The sequence below is a fragment of the Lissotriton helveticus genome, chromosome 5_1 (assembly GCF_964261635.1).
Source record: "Lissotriton helveticus chromosome 5_1, aLisHel1.1, whole genome shotgun sequence".
NCBI classification, from domain to species: Eukaryota; Metazoa; Chordata; class Amphibia; order Caudata; family Salamandridae; genus Lissotriton; species Lissotriton helveticus.
Window position 1 is genome coordinate 1,275,503,368 of NC_136065.1, and position 27,553 is coordinate 1,275,530,920.

General features: G+C 45.1%; 1 protein-coding gene across 1 annotated transcript in view; it reads left to right on the plus strand.

Annotated features, from left to right (window-relative positions):
* The first annotated feature begins 7,585 nt into the window (after positions 1-7,585).
* ACTR6 (actin related protein 6) overlaps positions 7,586-27,553 on the plus strand; it is a 294,492-nt gene continuing 274,524 nt past the window's right edge. Inside the window, exon 1 of the mRNA XM_078641225.1 lies at positions 7,586-7,722. Within this exon, the coding sequence (XP_078497351.1) occupies positions 7,655-7,722 (68 nt within the window). The 5' untranslated portion in view covers positions 7,586-7,654. The remainder of the gene's footprint in view (positions 7,723-27,553) is intronic.

Consider the following 27,553-nt stretch of genomic DNA (forward strand, 5'->3'; position numbering starts at 1 on the left):
CGAAAGAGGTTGCAATTCCGGCCCGCCTTAGGTTTGTGCAGCTTAAGATTCTCCATAGGATCTATGTTACCGGTCCGCGTCTGGTCCGTATGGGTTATGCCTCGGATGAGCTGTGCAGGCGTGGTTGTGGCCTTCCGGGCACTTTTCTTCACATACTCTGGGAGTGCCCGGTGGTTGTTCGCTTCTGGAATCGAGTGCATGCAGTAATGGGAGAGTTCACGGGTGTTGCGTTGTTGCCTGAAGCTAGACGCTGCTTGTTGAATGTTTGGGAACCGAATGACTATGATTTGTCACAGACTCAGTGGGTGACCCTTGGCAATATGATCGCTAAGAGGGATATCGCCCAGTTGTGGGGCTCGCAGAGACCACCCACAGTTCTGGCATGGAAGGAGAATATGGACTGGTGTATGTTCAGGGAGAAGACGGTGTATGTGGCCCGTGGCAGGCCCCGCAAGTGGGGTAAGATTTGGGGTCAGTGGAACTCCTACCGGGGAGATATATGTACACCTCCCTTCACACAATTGGTGGCGGATCCTCCCTCCCCCTGACCCGACATTCCTGCTATCATGTTGCTTTGATTGTCTCCGGACTCGCTGTCTCCCTCAATCCTCCCATCCTGCAATGTCAATGATTGTATTATGTTCCTATGCTTTCCTCCCCGCAGGCCGCTTCGCCGTTTGATTGAATGCACTGCCTTGATTGTTTTTTGTTGTTCATGTTGTTAAAATTTCAATAAAAAGAAAATAAATAAATAAATAAGGGCGGAGCGGCTCCCGCTGGGAGCGGCGTACTCCGTGGAAGCTTTTGCTTAATTAACGGTGCGGCCTCTCCGGCCGGGTTTTACGTCCCCCGATGGCCTGCGGGCATGGCAGTGTTTTATCGCGGGGAGCGGCGTACGGGTGTTGAGCCTCCTCCCGCAGCAGAGTCTGTGGATTGCTCTGTTGGCCCGTTCGGGCGCGGCTTCAGTCCCTGCTGGCCGCTGAACACCGTAAGTCTTCATGGCTCACTTAAATAAAAGGCAGGCGCGCATCGCCTCGTTGTTACATCCAGGGACTGTGGGTACGGCGGTGTATCCTCAACGCGGGTGGCCTTATCAGGCGTTCTTGTACTCCCACTGATCCTCACATGCCGCGCTCCCTCGATAGCCTCGCTCCCCATTGCCGGGGTCTTCAGGCCTCATCAGCTTCGCGATTATTGGTTTACACGTGGCCTCGGGCAAGGCTGTTGCCTCATCTCTCCATGGTGCGGGGTTCGATCCCAGGTTCCCCGAGTCATGTTTTTCCGATAATCAAATGATGTTTAATGTTTATAATTTATATTTTCGTATTCTTCCTACAATTTAAGTTTAATATTCTCCTGGTGTATGTTTTCATTATTTATACTGGAAGGCAGTAGTGCGCTTGGTAGCGTTTTTTGTTTCACCCACCGGTACAACTTTCAGATCGCTCCTGCGGGAGTGGAGAGGTCGCTCTGCTTATGCCGGCGACATTGATCCTCATGGGAGGCCTGGGCTCGGCTGCAAACTGAATCAAACGCTCCCTCTAGAGCTGAAATGCGGCGCTAGCGTTGCGCCATGATGAAATGGGTAACTGTGGTTTGTGTCTAGAATTTTGCTCCTAGATTAGGTTCCAACGATGCTGTTTCCAAATTGCAAAAGATTTTCCTGTCACTTCCATAGGGTTGTTTGAATTATTGCGCGGCCTCGCGCTTTCTCCGCCAAAGGCTTTCCCTAGTAGCCGAGTGCGGTTATGGAGTCCTAACACTCCGGTGTGCGTAACCCACTTGGGCTTAACTTGGGCGATTTGGCACGCGTCCCCTGTTTGTTTTGTTTCGAGGTCTCAATGCCTCCTGCTTTACCTGAGCAGATTTCCTGGTAGCCTCCAGGCTTTAACAATAGGCTGGCCCTCGGAGTGCGCACACGCTCCTGGTATTTTACAATGACTCTGATGCCCTTTGGGCTGGTATAATGACTACAGCTTTGCTGAGGAGCCGATACATTATTCATTTCTCTGTTTTAGTGTGCACAGGGTTGGCTCCCCCTCTACTCCTCCATTGCGCTGTGCTTTTCACTACTATATATTGAATACGGATATCCCTTGAGGGTGATGGTGGGATATATATATATATATATTGGAGGATGACAACTAACCGATAGGAGCGCAAGAGCCTCCTGAACTAATTATGTTGACACCCAGGTTCTCCACGTTCTTGTGTGGTCAACAGGGCCTCGAGTATGACTTTCCCTAACTCAGGGTTACAGGGCTTGATTGACGCCCATTATCGTTCTGCTACCACAAATCCTTGAGCATGATTTTGTTTTTATTTTAATTTATTTATTATTTTTATTTCGTATTTCCTTTTCGCCAATACGTAAGGCAGCCGCGCGCGTGTGACGGGATTTAGACTAGGGCGTTGCGACCTCCCCCTTTTGGGTATAGCTGAAGAATTGCCCGACGGCGTCGCCAGGCTTCTTCTTTTCTAGTCGTCTCAGAAAGGGATTCCCAGACTTGACAGGCTGCAAATCAATATCCTAGTCGTAGTCAGCCACGATCGGCGATAGGCGTCGGTATGACGCCATTTGCGCCAGATCGTCCGAGAGGCGCAAAGCCTTTCACAAGGTTGGGCACCAGGACATCCGATCCAGGTAGGCCCTTTGCGACAGGCTCCTCTGGGACAGATTCGTTATTCGTTGCGTATATAAAGGCTAGACGTATTTTGCTTGTGGTCACATTCCTACTAGTTGATCAGTTCTTTTCCCATCATATTCCACGGCTTCTTGCATATGTTTTCCATCATTTTCCGCAGCTTCTGGCAATAGCGTTCAGGAGAGAGTCTGGTGGTCTCCTCCTTCCCTTCGTTGGCGGTTGTTCCGGTGGCGGTTCTAATGGTTGATGCTAGGTATAGGTTATCCCAAGCTCTCAGCTCTCTAGTACTCTCCGAGTACCGAGTTATTTTACCTTTCAAGTTAGTGGTATATATATGTATGGATAGGTCTATCTTAACAGGCCTTGGCCTCACACTTCCAGACATCGGATTATGATGTGCTGGAATAGCCCGGTTATAACCTTCATACATTTGTGACTCTTAGATTAGGTTCCAGGTTTATCTCAATCCTACGCGACTCAGTTGTTGTACGACCCAATCTACAGTGCGAGGAAGAATTTCCGATGGTATCAGTGCAAGAGTTTCCATTCGGGTGAGTGCCACAGTAGCGGTGCGTTGGGCACCGTCATTCAAACAGTTTTTCTGATCTTTCAGTTATTCGGGTTCTTTATCGTGCAAGCCTCTGGAGGCTTACTGTTCAGCATGCGCAATATCTCGACTGCGAGAACGGTCAGCGGGTATGGGCATATAGGGCATCTTCTTAGTGGACTTGTTCCAGGACTCAGGCCATTCTGCCGAAATTCTCATATTTAGGTTGTTGCGGAATACCTCCTTAGCGTACAGGACAGTAAAGGATTGTTCCATCCGGTTTCCTAGTATTTCCGGCGACTGGGTCGCAACTTTCGCACATGGAGGACTCCATTTTGAAATTCCAATGCTCCTTGGGTCAGCGGCGGCCGGCTCGGTTTCCTGCCTTACCTTACAATTTTCCCTTTTTCTCATGAAGCAGCACTCATGTAGATCAAGGCAGATGCCTTTATGGTTCACCAGGTCTACGGCTCGCAGATTAATCGTTGCCGTTTAGTAAGCACGGGTCTGGATTTGACACATGGCAATGTGGTAAGTACAGTTTTTCCCCAGGTGGTATGTATTCCGACTTTGCTTTATTTACGATCAAGTTTCTGGTATCTACAATACTTTCCAGGTTTTCGAACGCGCTGAGGGCGTTCATTTCGTATTTCTGGGTCCTTCCACTCCCGCCATACGTTTCGGCGATAGAGGGTCGCTTTGTTGATATGTACGCCGTGTGGCGGCTTTGTGAGGACTGATTTCTCTAATTGTGAATTATTTACCAAATCATGTACGGGGACTTCAGTAGCGTTCACCTTATAGCGTCCATTTTGGCAGTTTTTCTGCGGCTCATTCTCGGTTTAGGGCAGGTTGCTGAACTTGCGTCTGGGTTTTTCTTTCGAATTCTTTTTGGTGGCGTAAATATCCCGAACCGGAATAATTCTCGTGATTTCCTTTTTATTAATAGACATATAATAGTATGTCGACTGGACATTAAATATTGTCAGGCTGTGTTACAAAGCATTCCACCTTTAGGTGTTCCTATGGCGAGGCAAGCCCGTGTTTTACAGGTACAGTATATACTCTAGGAAGTTGCTCTGTAAGCAATGTCTGAACTGCATGTGGTCAGGGCCTGGTCACACGAATTCGAGATTATGCACTTTATGGGTGTTTCTTCCCATTCCTTATGGCTTACAACGATGATTCTCAGATTTACTATCTGAGGTTTTCGCGTATAATTGTTCATATGATTGTTGATGATTATTGACATTTTATATGTGGGTCCGAGGCTATTATAGCTGATGGTTGAGGGCTTTTTGCCAGAATGGGTATTTAGAACCAATTGTGAGACGCAGTTTGTTCAAAGAACAATACTTATCATTCTTGTTTTGATAATTCCCATTGTTGAGCAAGTTTTAATTCTTCTGATGGAGTTTCTCAGACTCTATTTAAACAGTATATAATGTACCGGTGGGAGATTTAAGACTGTAGTTGTGTTAATAAGCGCTAAACTAGCATAATCCGAAGCCTCCGGTCCTGTAATAGAAACAAAAATTAGCTAGCATTCGCGCCAAGAATTTTCAATTCTATTAAGGACACGGAGGCGAGGATTATCCCACCCGGTTTATTACAGTATTGGTAATAATTACCCACCCGCATGTACTTGATATTCTGTATCAGCAGAAGTTACGGGTTTTCCTGTCTCATTCCTTTCAGCTTCGAGTAAAGAAGAAGGAGCAGGTGTTCTTCTGGCTTAGAAGACGTAATCTTTCCAGTTTGAAGATGGTTCTCCATGTTGAAGGATGTTTATTGGGACTCATATTCCGTGGATTGGACTGGGTTTATTACTGTGTGGACTATATAAGTTCGAGCAAAGAAAGAGGAGGAGACACAGGGTACAGCAGCTCTTATTGGGCTATACAGGATGTGATGTATGTACAAGCATCATGGGAAATGTAGTTTTATTTGCATACAAAACGTTTTTCATTGGCTGCTGTGAGTAGCAAATATAATAAAGAGAAGCAAAATCCTCGCCTCCGTGTCCTTAATAGAATTGAAAATTCTTGGCGCGAATGCTAGCTAATTTTTGATTCTCCTTGACCTTTCTGCAGCCTTTGACACTGTCAATCACAACACCCTCCTCAACAGAGAATGGGCATAGAGGGCACTGTGCTTAAATGGTTTGCTTCCTTCCTCTCTGATAGATCCCAAATGATCAAAATAGTGGGCAGTCTTTCATCTCCCTTGGCGGTGGGTCAAGGTGTTCCTCAAGGCTCTATACTTGCACCCACATTGTTCAATCTCTATTTGGAACCACTGGGAAATCTCCTAAGTAAATCTGGGGTCCACTATCATCTTTACGCAGACGACACTCAAATCTACCTCAAGGTTGCCTCCACTCATGATCTCTCCGTCCTAAGCTCTACTGTGGAATCCATTCAAAACTAGATGTCAACACATCAACTGATTCTGAATCCCTCCAAAACTGAATTCTTCCTCCTCTCCTCCTCACTTTCTCCTCCCCCGGTTCAATCATGGATGGACCAGATGAATCTACTGAACAATAAACCCATCATTGTCGACAGCGCAAAATCCCTTGGTGTCATACTCGACACAAACTCAATCTACTCTCCCACATTAATTCAATTGCAAAGTCTGCTCAATACCAACTGCGCCTTCTTTGGGGGATTCGTCGCTTCTTCCCGGAGCATGACCTTAAAACCCTGGTCCAATCGCTGGTCCTCTCCAGACTGGACTACTGCAATTCTCTTCTTACTGGCCTTCCCAAATCCCACCTGTCCCCCCTTAAGTCTGTTCTCCATACAGCAGCTCGTTTCATTTATGGGACCAAAAGAAGCGACCACATCACACCCATGTTATCCACCCTCCGTTGGCTTCCCATCGAGGCAAGATCTATCTACAAGACTGCCTGCATTACCCACAAAGCCTTGCACTCGTCCTCTCCTCGCTACCTGGCGAATAAACTGAAACTCTCTGGAGGCTCTAGACATCACGAAATGCGGAAAATCTACTGCTTGAACCTCCCACTTTCAAGAAGGAAAGATCAATGGCCCAATCCTTTTCAGGCAACGCAGTGAGAATCTGGAACTCACTTCCGCCTCAGCTCTGGACAACCACCTCCTCCCAGGCATTCAAAACTGACCTCAAAGTTCTCCTCCTTCAAAGACACTTCCAAACTTAATTCACAACCTCTCTATTACGTGAAGGAAGACCTTCCATTATAGAAAATTCTACTTTCCATGACTATGGAAGTGCCTTCCCAGTGTGTTCTTGTGGTTTGAGTCTGCCATTTATTGCAGTATTATCTTTCTACCTGTGTTTGGTACTCGTTTGTAACATGCACACGTCACTTTTCTCTTGTAACACACTGTTTGCTACCTCTTACATTTTGTTTGCTTTCGATACTTGCACAAGTGCCACCATTGCCTACTTAACGTTTCTTGTGTTTGAGTGTCTTCCATTTATTGCAGTATTATACCTCTACTTATACTTTGTACGCTTCTGTAACCTGCACACATGTCACTTTTTCCTCCTGTAATGCACCGTTTGCTACCTCTTGTATTTTGTTGGCTCACGATTGTCACTTTTGCCTCATGTAATGTAACGTTTGCTTTTGTAATTTGTTCACTTGTAATGTTCTCATGTATCAGTTCTGTTCCTATTGTGAAGCGCTCTGACACCTTCGGGTAAAGTCCGCGCTATATAAAAATGCATAAATAATAATAAAATATAAAAAAAAACTGCTCAACCTGTCGCCTTGTCATGACAGAATACATTTGATTCCACAAGTGGGAGAGGTGTGGCGCCGCGGCCAGGGCGACTGACCCTGGAATCTGGGGACCACGGTTCGATCCCCGGCTCCGGCGGCAGGTTAGCCCAGCACCATGTGACTCTGGGCAATAGCTCGCTTAATCTTCCCGACGGCCCCCAGCGCCTAGAGACCCTTACGGGTGATTGTGCGCTTTACTTTACTTTACAAGCAATCAACTAATCTGTCAAGGGACCTTGATCAGTCGGAGTAACCCCCCCAACCTTCCCCGTCCTTTCCTAGCCCTTCTGTCTCGGCTAAAGTCTCCAGGCTGTGCCTCCGCTTCAGTTCAGTGGGCGAGACCCCGCTCACATTCGTCCCTGACAACGTAGTATAAATATAAAGTACCCAGGCGGCAGGCGCCCTGTCCTGTTTAACGAAAATGTTCCCATACTCTCCTCTATCATCTATTCTCGCAATCTCCTGCTTTTGCCCAATTTGTATCCATTTCCAAATATCTCTCGCCAGCTCCGCCTTTGTCGACCTATATCCTTCTACTCTCTTTTTCCCCGAAATTCCTCCTGCCCCAGAAGGTGAATTTGACGCTGCGTCGCAGCGTGATGACGTCACCCGGCTCCTTTCAAACAACAGACTGGTCCGCGAACAACCTGGCTCGAGCGCTGACCCGGCTGGTGTGTAGCCTGCGCCGAAATGAGCACCCTCGTGCTTGACAATGGGGCGTACACGGCCAAGATCGGTTACACCCACGGCAAGCCCAGGTACGGAGCTGTACGTTGCACGGTGAAGGAAGAGCTATCTACGAGATTGAGGGAAGATGATACAGAATGATGTGGAAAATCCACAGATACTGAATGTGTCGAACCAGAGTGTGAGTGTGAAAAAGAGTGAGTGAGATGCTGAAAATAATATAATGAGCACACAGCTGCCACGTTTCCTAGGTCTACCGGTGACTAGCTGCTGTTGTCAAGATTCTTTTTGCATCCTGGAGCTTGTAGTCGTGCTTTTTAAAATGGGATAAACATAGCTTCAAGTCCCCAAAGCAGACTTTCCAACTTAGTCCATACAGATCAACATTTTAAAACAGTAAAGTGGGATATTTTGAAAAAATAATTTGGGGAATGTATTTTCCCCATTGACTTCTTTTGCCAATTTCAGGCAACTAAAATAAAGCTATTTTTGGCTTGAAATATCTGGGGTCTACCTTTGAATTGGGTCTTTGGAATATATGCGCAATATCACAGTTTTTTAGGTCTCGGCAAGACAGCTTTTGCGTTGTTTCCAGGCCCGGCTCCAGGAATTTTTATTTGGGTGGGCCAAGGGTGCATTTGGGTGGGCCACTGCGGGCTCGATTTGTCGCATATATTTCTAGGCACACCTGCTTCAGGGCCCTCCTTTATTTCTTCTTAGTCTTACAAGGCTCAGTAAAACGCACTCTTTTCCAAATCTCTTTCTAAATATTATCACTCTCCCCAATTTTTTTTTCCATGTAATGTTCCTTTGATGGAAAAAGGAGGTTTCTGAGGTGGGAGGATCAGGCAAGTGACACTGCACTGGCTTCCTCTGTGGGAGCCTTCAGGGAGAATCCCTCTTCATACCTACCTCCACCTGACCCTGGACTCTGCAACACACTCCCTTACAGGCTTGATTATACCCACTCCTCTCCAATGCACCTTATCTCACAGCTGACCTTGGGCCCCAGCCCCATATCAGGCACCATCGGGCTCCACTTTCATTTTTCCTGGTAAAATCATTATTAAAATCACCTTCAAACTTAAAACACGGACTATAGCAGTAAATATAATTAGCACGCACTTTAAAGTATGTTCCACAGTAGCCCTTATGACCAGACTGCTAATTAAATAAACAAAAACAGAAAGGCCATGACAGGGCCGGCTTCAGCGCTGATGCGAAAGTCTTTTTTGGCGCCCCACCACTGACCTATTTCTCTGTAAAAACCTTTACTACCACCTTCCAACAGTGCCCCTCATCCCTCCATGCCCCCCATTGACCTGCTGCTCGGATTCCCTCATTGCCACCCTCCACCCTCATCTCTCTGTAGCCCCTCCCCCACATGATCACCTGCTCAGACTCCCTCACTACCACCCTCCAACCGTGCCCCTCATCTCTCCCTAGCTCCCCCCTCCACCCCATGACCTCTTCCTCAGACTCCCCACTGCCACCCTCCAACAGTGCCCCTCATCCCTCCATGCCCCCCCTATTGACCTCCTCCTCGGATTCCCTCACTACCACACCACATGCAACAAGTCCCCCTCATCTCCCCATAGCCCCTCCCCCTTATGACCTCCTCCTTGGATTCCCTCACTGCCACCCTCCACCAGTACCCCTCATCTCTCTGTAGCCCCTCCCCCTCATGATCTCCTCCTCAGACTCCCTCACTACCACCCTCCACCAGTGCCCCTCATCTCTCCCTAGCTTCCCCCTCCACCCCATGACCTCTTCCTCGGATTCCCTCACTACCACCCTCCACCAGTGCCCCTAATCTCTCTGTAGCCCCTCCCCCTCATGACCTCCTCCTCAGACTCCCTCACTACCACCCTCCACCAGTGCCCCTCATCTCTCCCTAGCTTCCACCTCCACCCCATGACCTCTTCCTCGGATTCTCTCCCTGCCACCCTCCAACAGTGCACCTCATCGCTCCATAGGCCCTCCCACTTCCTCCTCCTCGGATTCCCTCACTGCCACCCTCCACCAGCGCCCCTCATCTCTCCGTAGCCCCCCCGTGAATCCCCCCTATTGACCTCCTCCTCTGATTCCCTCACTGCCACCCTCCTCCAGTGCCCTCATCTCTACGTAGCCACTCTCTCATATGCATTTCATTTGTTGTATAGCGCTACTCATATCAGTGTAGTGTGTGTCAGTACTTTACATCACACACACATTAAAACGAGACAATGAATCATACAAGTATGTAAATCAGTCTACAGGGAATGTCACATTAACCAATAAGAATTACAAGGTGTAGGAATCACATGTCATCCATACTGGTGGGCAGTATATTTTTAAAGGGTTTGGTCTGGGGAAACACAAACATAGGATTTAAAAAGTATTCCATGGAGCTCAGCTTAAATGATAAAAATGTATATCTGCCCAAACATACTCATTTTAGCAACATTAGAATAATGAAAGACAAAGGAAGTTCTAACTATATAAAAAAAAAAAAAGCAACGTTCTAACTATACCATTCATGTTTGTATGCAGCTCTTTGGTAACAATTCATTAGTCACTGTCCTATGTAAGGATTGTAACTTCTGAACTGCAAGTAACACAAGGATCTCTGTGACAAAGGCAGTAACCCACTGAGCTTCCACATAAAATACAGTTCATCTGCATTTAAAAACTACTAACAGACAAATGATTGCTCTCCAGCAGGATCATTAATCACCAGCGTTATCTGGGCATTTTGTAGTGTCTAATTCTTGTCCTGCATTAGCCATGATAATGATAAAACTGTTTAAATGAAGCTCACACGAAGTATGTGTGGTGCTGGGGATGTGCACATTTTTTAAAGAAAAACAAATAGTAACACATTCTCTTACCTACTACTTCATTAGTTAAACTTTGTGTGGTAAGCAGCTGCAGGGGTCAGGAAAGGTGAATAGGAATAACCAAACTCATTTTCTCCTGTGCTGTATAAAAAAGAAATATCCACGCAGCAGAACTGTAGGCAAAGGTTATCCATGTCAAAGACAGGATGTGTCACCTTTCGCCACATGAAGATTAAGGGGTGAAAAAATAAACAAAGCCTTGTTAATTATGTAAATGGTCTTTTAAAGACCTGTTAAGTACTCGGGTGCGGCTGTGATAATCGCTGTCTCAGCCCGGCCCGGGCGCGCACACACACAGAGACACCCTTGCGGACCTGCCTTCAAGCCCTCACTGCGAGGGCCAAGGCTCCTGTTTGGGTGGGCCAGGCTCATGTTTGGGTGGGCCCGGCCCACCCGGCCCACCCGCTAGAACCGGGCCTGGTTGTTTCTCTGAGACATGTTGTATATACTTTGTAGGCTTTAGCCTGGCCGTAGACTTCCCATTTGCTAGCGCCATCGTCACTCTACTATTCTTTCTCCCCATTTATCCATAACATGCTTTTGTCATGCCTGTTCCCGTGTTTAGCCTTCCTCAAGAGCAGGGACTAACTACTAATATTCATCCCCAGCTGCCATTTTAGAATATGTTAGCAGACTACTTTTATCTTTATTCTGGAGCACTTGAGACAAGTGCTTGCAGTTTACCAAGCTCTGCTGTAAACAGGGCTATAAATCTTGCTCTTATTTTGTCACATTTGCTCTGGATTCAAAGACCAACGTCCCTTTTTTTTTTTTTGTTTGTTTATTCTTCCCTCACCCTCTATGCTTCCTATTGTCAATGCCCCCGTCTTCTTCATTTGGTCCGGTTTTACTTATTACATTTTTCAATTTTTGGCAGGCTGATAAAACTCAAACATATCAGTCTCGGGTTTTAAAAGTTGCTGAAAGCACAAATTCCTTCTGGAGCCAACTTTTACAGATGGTTTCATGTCAGTGAAGATTGCTACAGACGGTGCGGTGCATGTTGGGACATGAAGCAAACACCATATTAATGTCTCTTTGTTTGCATCTCACCTGTCTCTTGCATCGCAATAATTGCAGAGTGAGATGTGCGGGGTCGGATACATTCTCATCTTTCGCTTTCTTTCCTTCTAGTGAATAATTCTCTATATATTTATCCATGGAGCTCTTTCTTCTTCTGCTCTTTCTTCTTCTGCTCTGTCTCTCTTCTCTCCCCCTGTTTTCACTCGTCTCTTTCCCCTGCTTTCATCTCCCAGCAGTAGTATTAATTTACGGGCAATGCCCCCTGCCCTCAAACGCCCACATCGCAACTTCAGTGCTATCACTTTCGCAACGGCTTTCCTTGTTTTTTTAGGTTACCCAATAAGCCCTCATTTGTGTGGATTGTAAGTAAAAAAAAAAAAAAAGCAACAGCTATGCAGTAGAAAAATACAGCCCAATAACTTATTGTACTGCACTAATAAGCAATATATCATGTTTTTTAGCCCATATTCAAGGCAGGAGCTGCTGATATACACATTTTCAACGAAAAAGATAGGTCAGTCTTAAAATCTACTATCGTAATCCAATGGTACAGTCTCATTAAATGACATTGTTGTAAAAAGTTCAGAGCCGCCTTTTTAACAATCACTGGATGCCTCTGCGTTCTTGCTTTGTAGCAGCAGCAAATTAAATCAAGCCTTTGAAAAGAGGAGTTTTCTTTGGGTGTTGTTGAAGAGGCCACATGTGCTTTACCTCGAGAGTAAGCATGTTGGCAGACTGGTCGTTGTATTTGTTTATGTCCTGTTGTGCAGTCCTCCTTGATCAAATATGATGTAATTAAGACCCTAGGCTAACACAAGGTCAGGCTAATGACATCTAAGAAGTAAAGCTGCCCGGGGGTTGGGGGGAGTGTTCGGAGGCATGTTAATGGGCTTTATATAGCGGACACAGCCATGATGACCAAAGCATCTGTCCTCAATCTGTTCACCGGTGTTTTACTTGCCTGGAAACCGCTTTTTATTTTTTTATTCTTATTTTTATACTATTCGCCGTTTTTATGGCTAGCGCATTCCTGCAAGTGTGCAGAATAAGCGTATTCTGAAAAAGACATGCTTTGCTGCCATTTGTGTTTTATTTTATTTTTTGTTAAGTGATTTGCCCAGAATCAGAATGTTGAGCAGCTCTGGCTGTTGCGCCACTTCCTTCTTCCCACTCCCACCCACTCCATCTCCACGTGTGTATGTTGTCCATCTTTGAAGGAATTACAACAAATCCATTTCAGTTTCAGCAAATCATTCCCAGAGATGTAATTTCCTAACATTTCGACCATTTCTGCCAAAACACCAAATGCCTCAGCTGTAAAATTCTTGCCTTATTCTGTTCATGTATGTCTCATATCTTGGTGCCGCCAGAAAAATGAACGTTCGGCAAAAGCTTGCACCGACTGCTATATGAGGCCGCAAATGTAACACCTTGATTTGGAGAAGAGAGCAGCAGGGGTGTTAAGAATACAAATCTGCGGCTGCTGGTTTACTGTAAATTGAATCGGGCTGCTTTTAAAGTATGGTACACTCAAACTGCTTACAATGTGGATGCACTTAGCTCACTGAGGAAAACGGAGCAAACACTTCACCACAGCAGTTATTTCTAATTCAGGTCAAAAGCACTGTATCCAAGTGATCTTGATATATGCCAAATAAAAATATATAATTTCTCTAAGAAGCTCATTCGAGGTGGGGGAGCACCAAATATCGAAGTTAAAACCTCCTGCTTCCGACATACTTTTAATATGTATTGGCAAAACAATAAATCTTGTCTATGCGAGATCCATCGTTTTTTTCAATGTTATTTTAGCCATGATGTATAGTAGCATACTGTTGTGCAGCATGGCTGAAAGTATTAAAAAAAGAAAAAAAGTGCTATGACGCAGTCCACCCTGACTGTGTCATAGTGCTTTATTTTTATTTTTTTTAATAACTTTTTGCCATGCTGCACAGCATCCACATAGCTATAAAACATGGCTTAAAAAGCATTGACAAATGAAATAGTAGAGCTATTTGGCTCTGTCAATGTTTTTTTTTTTGATGTGGGACGTGGGAAAGTAGTTTCACAAAATTCGAGTATATCGAAAAAAACTAACATATGGGGGGAACTAGGATTCAACGAAAGTTTGTTGTAATCACCTTACTAGACAAGCATTGGAAATGCAATAGGTCTCGCATTAGAAAAGTTGGAGCTATTGGTCTTGTAAATTACAAATATTTTATTTGTTGGTTTTTAAAACAGCTAAATTGATAGCTTTGTCATTTACAATGCCAATAGTTATAACTTTCGCAAATGTGACACCTATAGCATTTGGAATGCAACACTGAAGAGAGGGTGCTGCAACAGCACTTAGTCATTCAAACTAAAACCTCCCTCCTCTAGATTTGCTTGGTGTGTTTGGACCATGGAGGCTGCGAGCATTGGAGGTTCGGGCACTGTGGCGGTGGTGTGCGTGTGTGTGTGGGAGGGTCTCTGTTTACATTTAGAGAGGAATGGAGTGGGAAAGTAGAGGCTGACAGCGAGGTATGAGAGTGAGAGAAGAGAGTGATTGGGAGAAATGGGCGAAGCTAGGAGAGAGAAATGAAAAAGGGGAGGCTGAAAAAATAACACGGCCTGGCGTCCGTGAGAGAGAGGGGAGGTGCTGGCTCATTATTGGCTCAGTATACATGACATCTCTCCTTGTTCAAACTGTTTATCAGTTATTGCATGTGCCTATTTGACTCTGTAATGCAATGTCTACATTGGTATCACTCTGTCTACATGACATACATGTGTATTGCCCGCATGTGTGGTGGTGCCGGCCTGTACGCGTCTGTAGTATAATGCTATATGATGACAGTTTCATTTCAAAATGTACATGTCTAACGCGTATTTGGACCGTCATTTACAAGCTGTGTGGATATCTAGGTGTGTACATACATGGGCGTGTCTATATACAAACACCAGACTACTTCACGTCTCTATGTGTGCTAGTACCATGTGCAATGTTTATGCATGGTGTCTGCATATACATACAGACATGTCTGTACACTGCGGTGCAGTTTGTACCCGTGTGCATACATTCGCATTGTTCTGTACAAAGCGCTTCGGCACCTAAACAGAAGTAGAAAGCGCTATCAAATGTGACAGCTGTAAACATGCGGGCACACTGTGCACGGATAGGTCTGTCTGACAATCAGTGCTTCAGTATGTGCCTGCACAGAAGAGTGCTGCGCTGCTGTGAGTCCCTGCAAAGGGTGCCTGCGGTTCATTCAGAGTTTTTTAAGAGCGGCGACTATTTCAGCGCGAGGAAGGCTGAAAAGCTGCCAAGTGTCGCTAACCCCGAGCAAACAACTTCTCAAAGTGTCTGCCTTCTCTGACGCGCACTCTACCTCACCCGGGCGCCCAAACATTAGAGGCCGAGCAGGCACTGAGCAGGCAGAGCCCACGTGGATAAGCAGGGTGGCTGAAGCAGGCAGCAGAGAGGAGCAGGCAGAGGGCTGAACAGGCAGATAGCATATGCGGAATAGTAGGGTGGATGAAGCATGCAGCAGATAGGACAGAAGACTGAGCAGGCAGGATGAGCAGGGAGGGAGCCCACGCGGAGATTAGGGTGGATGAAGCAGGCAGCGAAGAGGACAAAAGACGAGACAGGCAGAGAGGCAAGAGGGATGAGCAGGCAGAGAGTACTTGTAAGGATGGTTGAAACAGGTAGCGGAGAATACAGAAGCCTGAGCAGGCCGAGTACATGTAATGATGGGTGAAGCAGGCAGCGGAGTGGACAGAAGCTTGAGCAGGCAGAGAGTCAATGCGGAAGAGTAGGTATGAAGCAGGCAGTGGAGAGGACAGAAAACTAAGTAGGCAGTTAGAAAGGCCAGAGGACTGAGCAGGCAGAGAGCCCAGACGGACTCTGCACACAAGACGAAAAGAAATAGACTGCTCGCAAACTCTTAAAAACAAGCAAAAGGCTGTGGGAGTGACCATTTGGTAAACAAGACGGAGGGCATTGCTGTGGGGCGGGGGGAGGGGGGAGGAGAAATGCGACAACGCCGCAGCAGGGGGCGGAGTGGGGAGAGCGGCGATTGGGGAGAGACACGGCCGTAGTGTGAAGCAGCAGGGGCCTTCTAAGAATTATGTTAATTAGAATTTGAGGAAACCGAGATGAGAAGATTTTTTCGGATATGTAATACTTGTGGAAACGATTTTCTACCAACTGCCATTCATGATAAAAGCAGATATTTTTCTCATCTTTTGAAAAGCTCATTGTTATTTTCGTCCAACATCCAGAAGATGAATTCAAATGAGTTAGAGAGATCTTACCAAAAAATAACAATAACTCAACTAGTAAATATATGTGCACAGGTTAGGCAAACAATCCTTCCATTAAATGATTACAAACCTCGGAGTGCTATTGTGTCCTAAAAAATACATAAACTAGCAACGGCTGCTGTTTCTGAGGTACCAAGGCTGTTTTGCTAGTCTGGCTTGAAGATTTCTGATCTCATTTTTCCAAGAGACTACACGTGGGGGACGAGAGGGAAGTGAAGAGATCCAGAGAGCTGCTAACAAACAAATCTATTGCTTTCTGGAAAGTGGAGGGTGGTGAGAGACCAGGAGCAGCATGCTGGGATTTCGCCTCTCCCTTTTCTATCTCAGCCGTTCTTGCTCTCACTGGGAGAGAATGTTGCGCTGCGGTCAGAGTTTCGTACTTGGGAGCTGGGAAATCTGTGTTCGAGTCTTGGCGCGGCTCGGCATCCTGTAACTCTGGGCAAAGCACTTAATTCCCTCTGATCCCAAGGAGAGCACTATATAAATCTTCAAATGTAATTCACTAATTTAAATTAAAGAAAAAAAATGAAAACTGTAGCGATCTTGGAGGGGTGGTGGGGGCGGGCAAGCAGTGTTGTGAGTGGGTGGAGATGGCACAGGGAGATTAAGTGACGGCACTGCAAATGAAGCTGCAAATTAAAATTAAATTACAGAAAAAATTAGCAGTGGCCGTGGAGTGGTGGTGGGCACAGACAAGCAATGTTGTGGAAGGGGCGAGGGGGTGGTGGGATAGCCGAGTGAGGTTGTGACAGCAAGGTGATCGAAGTTTCATGCACGAAATAAACATAGCAGAGGCAGGCCAACAAAAAGAAGACTTCTCTCCAAGTATCCTAAAATAACAAGAAGATTAAGAGCGCATTTTAGAGGGCAGTTTTCATGGGAGGTAACACAAGTAGAAAAGGAGGGACTACTAAGAATAATAACCAAAGAAAAGCAGACATTTAAGAGAGGGGCCAATAAAAACAAGTCAAATAAGGAGACACGGCCGGCTGAGCGGCCGTGAAACTGAAAGCACGGCTGGCCGGCCGTGAAAGCCTTTGATCCGGCAGGGGGTGGAGCGGCACCAAGCTGGGCAACAGATGGCTGGCGATTTGATGCTGTGCACTCGCATTTTAGGTCAATGCGCTTGCGCATTGACCTAAAAGCGCACGGGCACAGCACCAAATCGCCACAGTTATGTTAAACTTTGTTTAAAGCCCTATAGTCTCGCTTCTCTCAATGGGCATGCGCATTGATAGGTCACGAGACCTAAAAAAAGACTCTTTTTCTAGAGACCCCTTACCCACCAGCGTTTCCCCTAGGTGGCATGCTTCATCATTGGCGTTCCTCTCAATCATCTACAGATTGAAGTGGGCTGCAACTTGCGAACTACGTAGGAGCACTTAGTTATGGATTATGTGAGGTGCAGTGATGTGGAGTGGAAGGAAGATAAGTCTTAAAAACACCTAACCAGTGAGCTACTATTTTATTCCCACCCCTAGCTAGTATGGTTAAAATCCGGGGTTAATACCAGGGAGAAACCCTACCTTAATGAGTTTGGTTCCCCTAGTATTGCGTCTGTGTCAACATGTTTCGAGCTGTCCTCTACAAGCTCTTCATCAGGCCTCCATGGGGTCCAGCCCCGTGCGTACCACTCCTAATATATCCTATAATGAGGATACAATGAAGTACACACCTAATGTGTATACACAAAATATATACGGTTACTCAATGATACTCCGAATTTCTATTTAAACAATGCTCTTACCTCATGGTCAACAACAGGGTTAGAGGGGCTTGTAGTCACACCTTCATCATGGCACGCCTCTTGGTTCATTACCTACTTCTGTCCCTGGAGACCGCATAGTGCTCCTACATAGTTCGCAAGTTGCAGCACACCTCAATTCATAGAGGATTGAGAGGAACCCCAATGATGAAGCATGCCACCTAGGGGAAACCCTGGTGGGTGAGGGGTCTCCAGAAAAAGATTCTTTTTTTCTAGTAAGGTGATTACAACAAACTTTCGTTTGGATCCTAGTTCCCCCATAGGTTAGTTTTTTTTCGATATACTCGAATTTTATGGAACTGTATACAGTTAAGGAGGGTAAACCTTGCCTTAACCTCTCCCTCCCCTGATTGTTTGGTTGGATGTGGGGAAGTGCCTTATGCTGTGCTCTCCTCAAGGCTGTGGTCCCTATTCACATTGTGGAAAGTTAACAGATGTTAGCAGGTCTGTAGAATCTAAAAACAAAAATCTAGACTAAAGAAGTAACTCGTGCATGGACTTGAAAAACTTGGCATAGCTGAGAACAACCATCACTTGCACTAGCATAAAGCTGCATAGAGAGCGACCAACCTATAATAAGACTCTGTGGCTAAATTTTTAATCCACTGTGACTGGGAGAAGCTAAAATCGAAAGGCATGTTCTCTGGACTTCAAGCACTAAAGAGGTTGTCAGAATCCCCTTTTTCACCTGTAATGTTTTAAATTCAGATTCACAAGACAAACTTTATCATCCATGGGAGAAACGAAGAGTGAAAAAAGATACAGTGCCAATATTTATATAGCACTTTCCGGGTTGTTGAGTAAGTAGCTGCTCTGTTAGTATCATTTATATAGCACTCCGTGCCCCGGTCAGAGGCCTATGGTTTTTCGGAGTTTAGCACAGTTGGGATTATGTTTCAGGAAACATCCAGTTATATGTAGCCCTTGTAAACTCATTGGTCATTGATTATTTTTTTTTCTTTGGGAGCGGCATGCTCCAGATCTATGGAAAATATTGGTAGCCAAATCAAGTATTTTTATAAAGGAGGTGATCTGGATCTATGTTATTCTCCATTTGCGGTAGAGCCTGGAAAGGAAGATGGGACCTGTTCTGTAGATAGCTTGGCAGGTGATGTAGACAGCTTTGGAAAATAAATCTAGCCACAATGTGCCAGTGCAAAGCCTTAAGACCAAGGAAATGTGGTCACACTTGTTCATGGTTAGCACTTGTCTTGCTGCAGCATTCTGGACTCACTGTTATCTGCTGATTAGGTGACTCAGTAGTCCAATATAAAGGCAATTTGCATGGCTGCAGTAATGACCACACTAGTGCTCCGATGAGACAGTCCTAGGTGAAGGAAGATGCTGTATATGGTTATCAAGATGAGGAATGTATGTTTATCTTTTTGTTGACCCGTGGATGGGGAGAGAAAGTCCATAATCACAACTAAGTATTTAAGTAGTGGTGTTGGGGACTGGACCTATTTCCATAAGCTAGACAGTAGTGGGCGTATATGTTTGACATGCTCTGAAAATGAGGAACTCTGTTTTGAGGAGTTGAGATTCCGGGAATTCTGTAACATTCAAGTGTCTGTTCTCTTACTTTGATAAATATTGAAATATCCTGGTTTCAGGGCTTTTCCAGATTTAGGGCAATCTGTGTGTCATCAACGTAGTTTTAGCTAGTAAGCCTGAAAGTGTCAACAATTTCAGTAAACATTAAAGTGAAAGGGGCAACAGTTGAGCCTTGAGAAGCACCTACCCTGTTAGTAAATGGTGAAACTGAGGAAACATGACAATTTGAACTATTTGTGCAAAGTAGCTCTTATTCCAATTGTGAACAGTCACTGCAATATCAGTGCCATACAGCGTTGAAACAACAGCTAATATTCTACCGGGTCTAGTGCTGATGACCAATAGAGAAGTAGGAGGAGAGCAGCCACACTATTGGAATCTCCCTTATTCTTAAGGCTGCTCCAGATTGCAATTAATGCAGATATAGTGCCTCTTCAGTGGCAGAAACCCCGCTGTTTGTCACAGAGGAGGTTGTTTTGTTTGAGGTAAACGGAGATTTGTGCAAATTCAACAAACTTCCCTAGGAATGGCCCGTTTGCTATTGGCCTGTAGTTTGCTGGGACTTATTAATTATTGGCTTAGTGTAGGACGTTTTTTAGTTTGTTGCAAAACACTCCAGTTCAGAGGGATGTTCTACAGATAGCTCAGGTCGCGATGTGGGCAGGTAGTGCTAGGATGACATTTAAAATATGTTTGGGGCATGGATCAGCTGGATACCCACCGATTGAGAGACTTAATTTTCAGTTGATGATGTGTCTTATGGAGATTGAACATGCAGATTTTTGGTTGGATGTTGTTGGCTGTTCAGGGGGTTCTAGTGATTGCGCAAGTCTGTCAAACCCGTCAAACCAGTTACTGAGTACATGGTGAGAGATGGTTGTTCTCTCAGGCAGTTGTCCTCATAATTGCTGTAATGTGTAAGGCCACCCTAGACTGGCAGGCAACCAGACAAGCAAGTAATGAAGCACGCAAGCAGCCAGTGGTGCTGGTGTCTCAGGTTTATTGCACAAGCTGGAGCATTAATGAGGTTGAATTTTACTTATTCCATGTGGCCATTTTTAAAGGCATTTCCATGTGCTGTATCCCCAGAAAAACATCCTCGGACATCAGAGGTTTGTCACCAACCCATGCAACAGCCTCTAGTCTTTTCTTTGCTTGTTTAGGTCATTTATAGCATGCATGAAAGTTTGATCCATAAAGCATCCATAGGCGCCACAGTCAATAAGGGCCAACACGATGAATGATCCTTGATAACTTGTTACTTAGACCATTATCTGAAAGGAGAGTAACGTTTAAGGATCTTTCCTGACAGTTTCTTGGGTAGGGCCATCTCTGTGGCAAGAAAAGCAGAATTGTGTGTAGAACCTGGCTTGACGTTGATGGCCGTAGTATCATGAGATTCAGCTGTTCTGGGGGTAACTAATGGTTCCCTCTTCTGTTACTCAAATGCTAGAAGGAGCAGGAGTAACTGTCACCATCAAATTAATCGCGTCAAGAAGCAACAAACATTTTTGACAAGCATTTTATGAGTTGTCATGTTAGAAATGGTCTGAATTTTTTCTGAATTTTAGAAATGGCCATTTCCTGAAGAGGATTGGTTTCGGGGTCCATGGTTTAAAGGTCTGGCAGACTATCTCCCCTTAATTTTCCATTTTCTCTATAAAACCGGGGGCTGTGAAGCTCCCTGTTTACAGGGAAAAGATTAAGTGGAGAAAGCAGTAGGGAGACACTGGCTTCTTCAGGTTGTAGGTAGTAAAGGCCAGGATGGATCAACAGAAAATGGACTGGTGGTATTGGTGTCTAAGAACAGAGAGCATTCTCGTCCTAATCCTACTAGGGAGTAAGTAAACACAATGAATAAAGGTACAATACCCCAAATGAATATAGTTTCCTCCTTGCTTGTGCTGTCAGTAAACTATGACTAGCCCCAAGGCATACTAAGACTCCTACCCTAGAGCCGAAGGATGCTTCAGAAGCTTGTTAAAACTGGGAAGGTTGGAACCTATAGGAGTGAAACTTGAGGTCCAGAGAATAAGGTAAGTAAGAGTTAAAATCCAGAAATAATAAGAACTGAGGAAACCGAGAAAAGGTCATAAATAACAAATGTGTTGGTACTGGAAAACCGGCTGCTTTCTGGGCATCTGCGAGGGATTCAAAACCATTTCTGTTTTGCCAGACACTCCTGTATGGGCATGGGTAACATTTATACCAGCACTCTGTAATGACCTGGGCATGGTACTAGCTTTTACTGGTCCTAAAGGTGTTGGTGTAGCCTAGCAGATCTACTGTGACCCATAACACTCCCTGCTCTATAGAATGTTTGTCAATACTTTCCACTGACCTTTTCTTCACTTATTCTATCTTGCATACATATTAGTGAGTATCCCTCAGTCACCGTGTCCAGTTTGGCTACAGTCCAAAGTCGCCAGCGCAGCTACTGATTCACTGTTTCTGAATCTTTCAGTGAGACTGGTGTAGTAGTGCGCTAGCACTCACTATGGAGCAAACCTAAATGTTTAGGGGCATATATATATCGGAATTTATTTTTTGAGATTTTCTGTTGGCTGTAGCAAACACTGAGATCACTGGCTTCATCGTTTCCCTTTGTGAATTGGACTTTAGGGTTAGTATTTGACAAGAACTTAAAATGATAACTTCTATGCATTATTGGGCTAGAAAGATGATTCAAATGGTTCCAGAATCAGGATGACTTCCTCCAGTCAGAAAAAAAAGTGCACCATGTTGGTGGTGTGAAGTTTGTTTACTGGTTAATCTGAGAATGGGATAGGTAGGTACGCAGTGTGTAGGGATGGTGTTGTTATTTTGTCCTCCTTTCGCTATCTATTTGGGCTGCAGGGTGCCATGACTCCTGGGTGACCTTAGTCTGTCTGTTGAGACCAGCCAGCTGTGCCTTGTGTAGTTTTTCCTGGGATCAGGGTGACCATTCCAGGTGGCCCCACTAAAACCTCTTGTGGAAGCAATGAGCTATCTACCTCTGCACAGGTACAAGCAACAAGGCTTCACACAGGCTTCTCATATTTGGGTCCATTCTGGGGGAAGAGTAGCATTCTAGCAGAAACTCATCTCATGGTGAGATATCCTTTCCTACACTGGTGTGTAGGACTCCTCAGGTGTTCAGATGATCTACCAAGTTTTTGTTAAGGGAGCCATTATTTATCCTCTTATGTTGGCCAGGGCGGGAAAGAAGAGACAATAATTTGAAATTGAAACACTCCAGCAATCCCGGAGAACTACATCATTATGTAGTCCACTTTTCCCAGACTCATTAGTTATGAACTATAGGCCTGACTAATTCGGACTAATGCAGGTGATTTATGGCTTGCTATTTAGATGGAGCTATATATGTTTCTCTTGCCTTTGAAACCAGCAAAAACATAAAAAGAGGAGCAGAGCCTAATAAACGTACAATTCATATGTGCTGGCATTGACAGCAGGGGTCGCCCAAATTGTACTCCAGTTCTAAAAGGTGGTGGCTGATGTGCCCTCAGCCCAGGCTGTGCAATGACTGGTTATGGTAGCAGAAGGAGTTTTAGTCTAAGAGCAAAGTCTTGCTTACTTTTGTAATCCCCGTAAGAAGTCTGTCAACTGTCTCTTCTTGCTTAAAGGTTCACCCTTTACCCCTTAATTTGGCTCCTTAGTCTTATCATATGTGGGACATGTATGGCAGATAGGAGCATGTTGTTTATAGGTAATAGGTGAATAGTCATTTGGACCCTGCACACATGCTGTAGAATAAGGTGGCTTTGCTTTAGGAATGTAGAAGTTGCAATGTTGAACATGCAAAGGATGCATGTACTTCTTCACAGGTCCCTCCTCCTGAAACCTGTTTTATGATTACATCTATTTTTATTGAGTTTTTAAACACAGAACACCAATACACTCCCCTTCAACCAACGGCAGGTTAGGAACAACAAAATTAAGACACAGGAAGGAGATGGGGAAGGGGAGGGCAAAGAGAAGATGGAAATAGGAAGGGCGATGCCAGGAAAAGGAAGGATACTGAATCATGAACTACACCAACAGATGGGGAACTACAGGTCTGGAGAAGAGGGTCCATGTCACTGGCAATCTTCTGGATAGTCGCTAGGAAACATAGGTGCACGGAGCCCTGCCACCACGACAGATGTGTGACATCTAGGTATCTCATGGGGGGGGGGGGGAGGTAAATTCTCAAGCCCCCTAGGAGAGGGATTAGTGATTCTAAAGCCCCTGGGGATGGGGGGGGGAGAGGAGCAGCAGCAAGTAAGAACAGTGCCCAAAATCAAACATGTCTTATCACTAGGGAAATAAGGGGTAAAGAGTGCCTCTAAGGAAGTTTGTTTCGAAAGTATTTCAATATTTAAACCACGTTTTTTCTAAGGACAATTCACTAGTCCTCATGAAGATTAGTTTAAACAGTTATATATATTTTTTGATAGTCAATGGATGTTTGACACATAGAAACATTAAACAATAAACAGTAAACAAAGACAACAAAAACACTAGGTGCATATGCAAATATTGAATTTTATCAAAATATAAATCACCCTTATCCTATGACAATTAATAACATTTTTAATAGGATAGGTGTGTCCAGGTTTCACAGTGGAGACAATTGATACCTTCTGGTTCTTCATGTACTCCTGTTTGTATATTTGTATTTTTAATGCCTTTGATTTATATTTTGATAAAATTCAATATTTGCATATGCACCTAGTGTTTTTGTTGTCTTTGTTTACTGTTTATTGTTTAATGTTTCTATGTGTCAAACATTCATTGACTATCAAAAAATATATATAACTCTTTAAACTAATCTTCATGAGGACTAGTGAATTGTCCTTAGTACAAGCATTTGCAATGCAATAGGTCTCGCATTTACGCAAGTGTGAGCTATTGACATTGCAAATGACAATGCCTTTTATTTTTGGGTTCATTTTATTTAAAACATAAATAAAAAGCATTGTCATTTACAATGCCAATCGCTTAAACTCTCGTAAATGCGAGACCTATTGCATTGCAAATGCTTGTTTCCTTATGTTCTTACTAGTGAATGAAAGGTGGTAAGAATTGTGCCTTAAAATGCGGAGATTTTGAGGAAAAGAGGAGAAAAATGTGAAAAGAGAGTGCGGTTCTTTTCCCACTTCCTCCTATTTAAGGGTGGCTGAAGTTGTTTAGTTATAGTGTGAGAACAGATTTTTAATCCGCCACCTCTGAGGTGGTGGTTTTATGTTCGAAGAATATAGCCAAAAGGGCTATTTTCGAAAAGTGTGTGTTTGGCTGGAAAAGTGGCTTAAAACTATTTGAAAATATATCAATAACGCTTTACTTCAGTAAATAGTGGAACAATGGGAACACATATTATAGAAGAATGCCTCCCTAGCCCAAACCCTACCTTGCTACCATTTCTTCTGTTTTATATGTAACCCTTGCCTGTTATTTGTGCACGCTTGGGGAAGGCCCCAACACTCTGCAGCAGGCACGCTGACTCACTAAGCTACCACACCTGCACATTATCGATGGTGAAATGGAAACAAACTGAAAGACGTAACGAGGATCGCTGTGGCTCCTTCAAACTATCAAAGGAGATTAGAGCTCAATCTAGCAAGCGCATGAACCCCGTGGGCTATCTCACCAGTATTACAACCAGATTTTCTCGGTGCTCAGACCTCTGCAGGGGGTGCTGCAAGCCTAAAAGCTATTTTAGAATACAATCTTTCTATGTGGGTAATTAAGTACCTAAAGCACAAAAAATATTTGCCAATGGATTGGATCAATAGGTTGAAACAACTGCCACTGAAACCTGCAGTAACTTGCAGTTCTTTAAGAACTCCTTTAATGACCGCCGTTGACGTCAGAGCCAACGTGCAGTAATACAATATGCTCCTTCCCGTCAAAAACCCCTAAAAGGTGATACATCGGATTTATACAGTAACCGAATAGGACAACAATGCCACATCCTCGGTACACAAAGACTCCCAAGGGGTTCCTTTTTCGCAAATCACCAACTCCCCCACGCTTACTTCATAGGCTACCGGCTAATATCGTGAAGTCAATCCCTATCCGGATTTATTTACTCCGCCCTCTAAGTGCGTTTTCACACGTCCAGCCCAAAGACAGTCCGCTGAATGCAAATACAGTGAAAAGGTGCCCAGCAAAGAGTACAGGGCTGCTTGTTAAGAAGTCGGCCATTTTGATACATAATATTTTCTGTGTAACGAGTACGGAACGGTAGTGTATATTAAAAAAGCAACAAAATAAGATAATTAGAAATTACACATTTGAAAAAAGGTGGCTAAAAATCAATTTTAACCGATATAAACGACAACAATATAAATATATATATATATACACATTTTAATTTCGTAGAACCTAATATAAGGGAAAATGCGTCGACAAACCTATGAAAGAAATGTCACTCTTCTACGCTTCTTTTCCAGTACAAATGTCTGGGAATGTTGTTCAACCGCAGAATCTTCATCGGGTACCTGCGTCGTATAGAGCGGCATTGCAACATGCTAATCCCTGTATGTTTATGCGCAGCTCCATTTCTGGTCGATTTCATCACTGGCTTCGCTAGCGCCACGTCTTTAGTAGCTACCATGCGAAGGTCAGGCAGCACGCCACTTTGCCGGATTTGGGTTGTACGTTCATTTCATATTGACTGAATAGCCTGCTCCCTCTCGTCCGTGTTGCAGAGAATCAAAGGTATACAATAGATTTGCCTGCCATTGACTATAACAGTCTCTCTGATGGTGACTACGCTTCCGCACGTGTCACGGCGTCCGCAGGCTTGTTGTGACATCACGGCTGTAAACGGAAGGAAGCGTATCAGGTCGCTACCATGTTGGTAAAGGTGGGCCGGGCCGGCTGGTGGTGCGAGACGTCTGTCAACGGTTTCAACCACAATAACACAAGCCGTGAGCGTGCACTCTCCCGAACTTCCGGTCTTGGGATGTGCACGCTCACGGCAGTCATGGGGCGGGACTTCCGACTTTGCGAGAAGCCCGCGCCCACAGAGTGGATGGCAGCAGAAGTCAGGAGAGGCGGCTGAGGCGGTAAGTGGGGCTTGGCACCTGTGTGTGTGTGTGTGTGCGCAATGGTGGCAGCGGCGGGGGGAGGGGGGTCTTTGTATGTGTGCGTGCGTGAGTGTAGGTGCGCCGCTGTGTGTGTGGGGGGGTCTCTGTGTGTGCGTGTAGGTGCGCTAGTGTGTGTGTGGAGGTGCGGGGGCGGGGCGGGGGGGGTGTGCCTGTGTATGCGTGTGGCTGTGTATGCGTGTGGCTGTGATGTGCGCATGCGTGAATGTGGGTGCGCGTGCACGCAGTGTAATCCAGCCGAAGAGAAGCTCGTGGCAGTTTCTTGTCCTTCATTCCCCCGAGTCAGCTAGCTATAAGTCTCCACCTGGACGTATCCTTCGGATGCGAATTCCAGGCTCGACCTAAAAAACGTGGTTTAAATATTGAAATATTTTCGAAACAAACTCCCTTGGAGGCACTCTTTACCCCTTATTTACCTTTACCCAAGCCCCCAAGGGTATATTGGGTTGCTCACTGTGTGTACCTTATCACTAGGGAGACATCCGGTGGCAGGACGGGCCATACTCTAGCGTGACCATCATGAAGGGACCGCAGAAGAAAGGGATCGTCTAATATTCCTCATCCACTGTCAAGTTGGTCGACGCTCGCCTGTGTGTGAGCTGAGTCTCTCCTCCACCAATCGCCCACTTCTCTTTTTTCTGTTCTGAGGTCTGGATCTGCGAGTCCATATGTGCTGGGAGGAGGAAAAGGGTCTGCCGCCATAACTGTGAATCCGATCCCTACAGAGCTAGACCCAGGATTGGCACTGCCTCCGGTAACGTATGGACCACACACGTTTCTCCTTCCCAGGCGAAGGTGAGGCGGAATGGGTGCCCCCACTTGTGACAAATCCCCTTCTGCAGAAAAGAAGTGTCTGGTTTCGGGGACCTGTGGTGCTGCAATGTAAAGATCCTGGTAGAGCTGGATTTTTGTCCCTTCAAACGTAACATGGTTAAGGTCCTGCACTGTCGACATAATCAATTCTGTCTGACGGTAGCTGTGAAGACATGTTAGAATGTTATGCTGGGCCCCAGGTTGCCCAGGTGGGCGACCAGCTCGGTGTGTATGGTCCAGAATCACTTATTTGTCAGCAAGATCAGGAACGATATGACAACATTGTTTGACTACATAATCTTCCAGCATACCCTCATCTTTCTGCAATGGAACCCTCTTGATACGGTTGTTGGAACTGCAGGATCTGTTCTCCAAATCTTCCAGGTAGTAATTGAGATTCGTATTTCGGTCCTGGTGCTCAAAAATCGGACTGCAGTTGGCCTCCAGTTCCTACTCTTTAGCG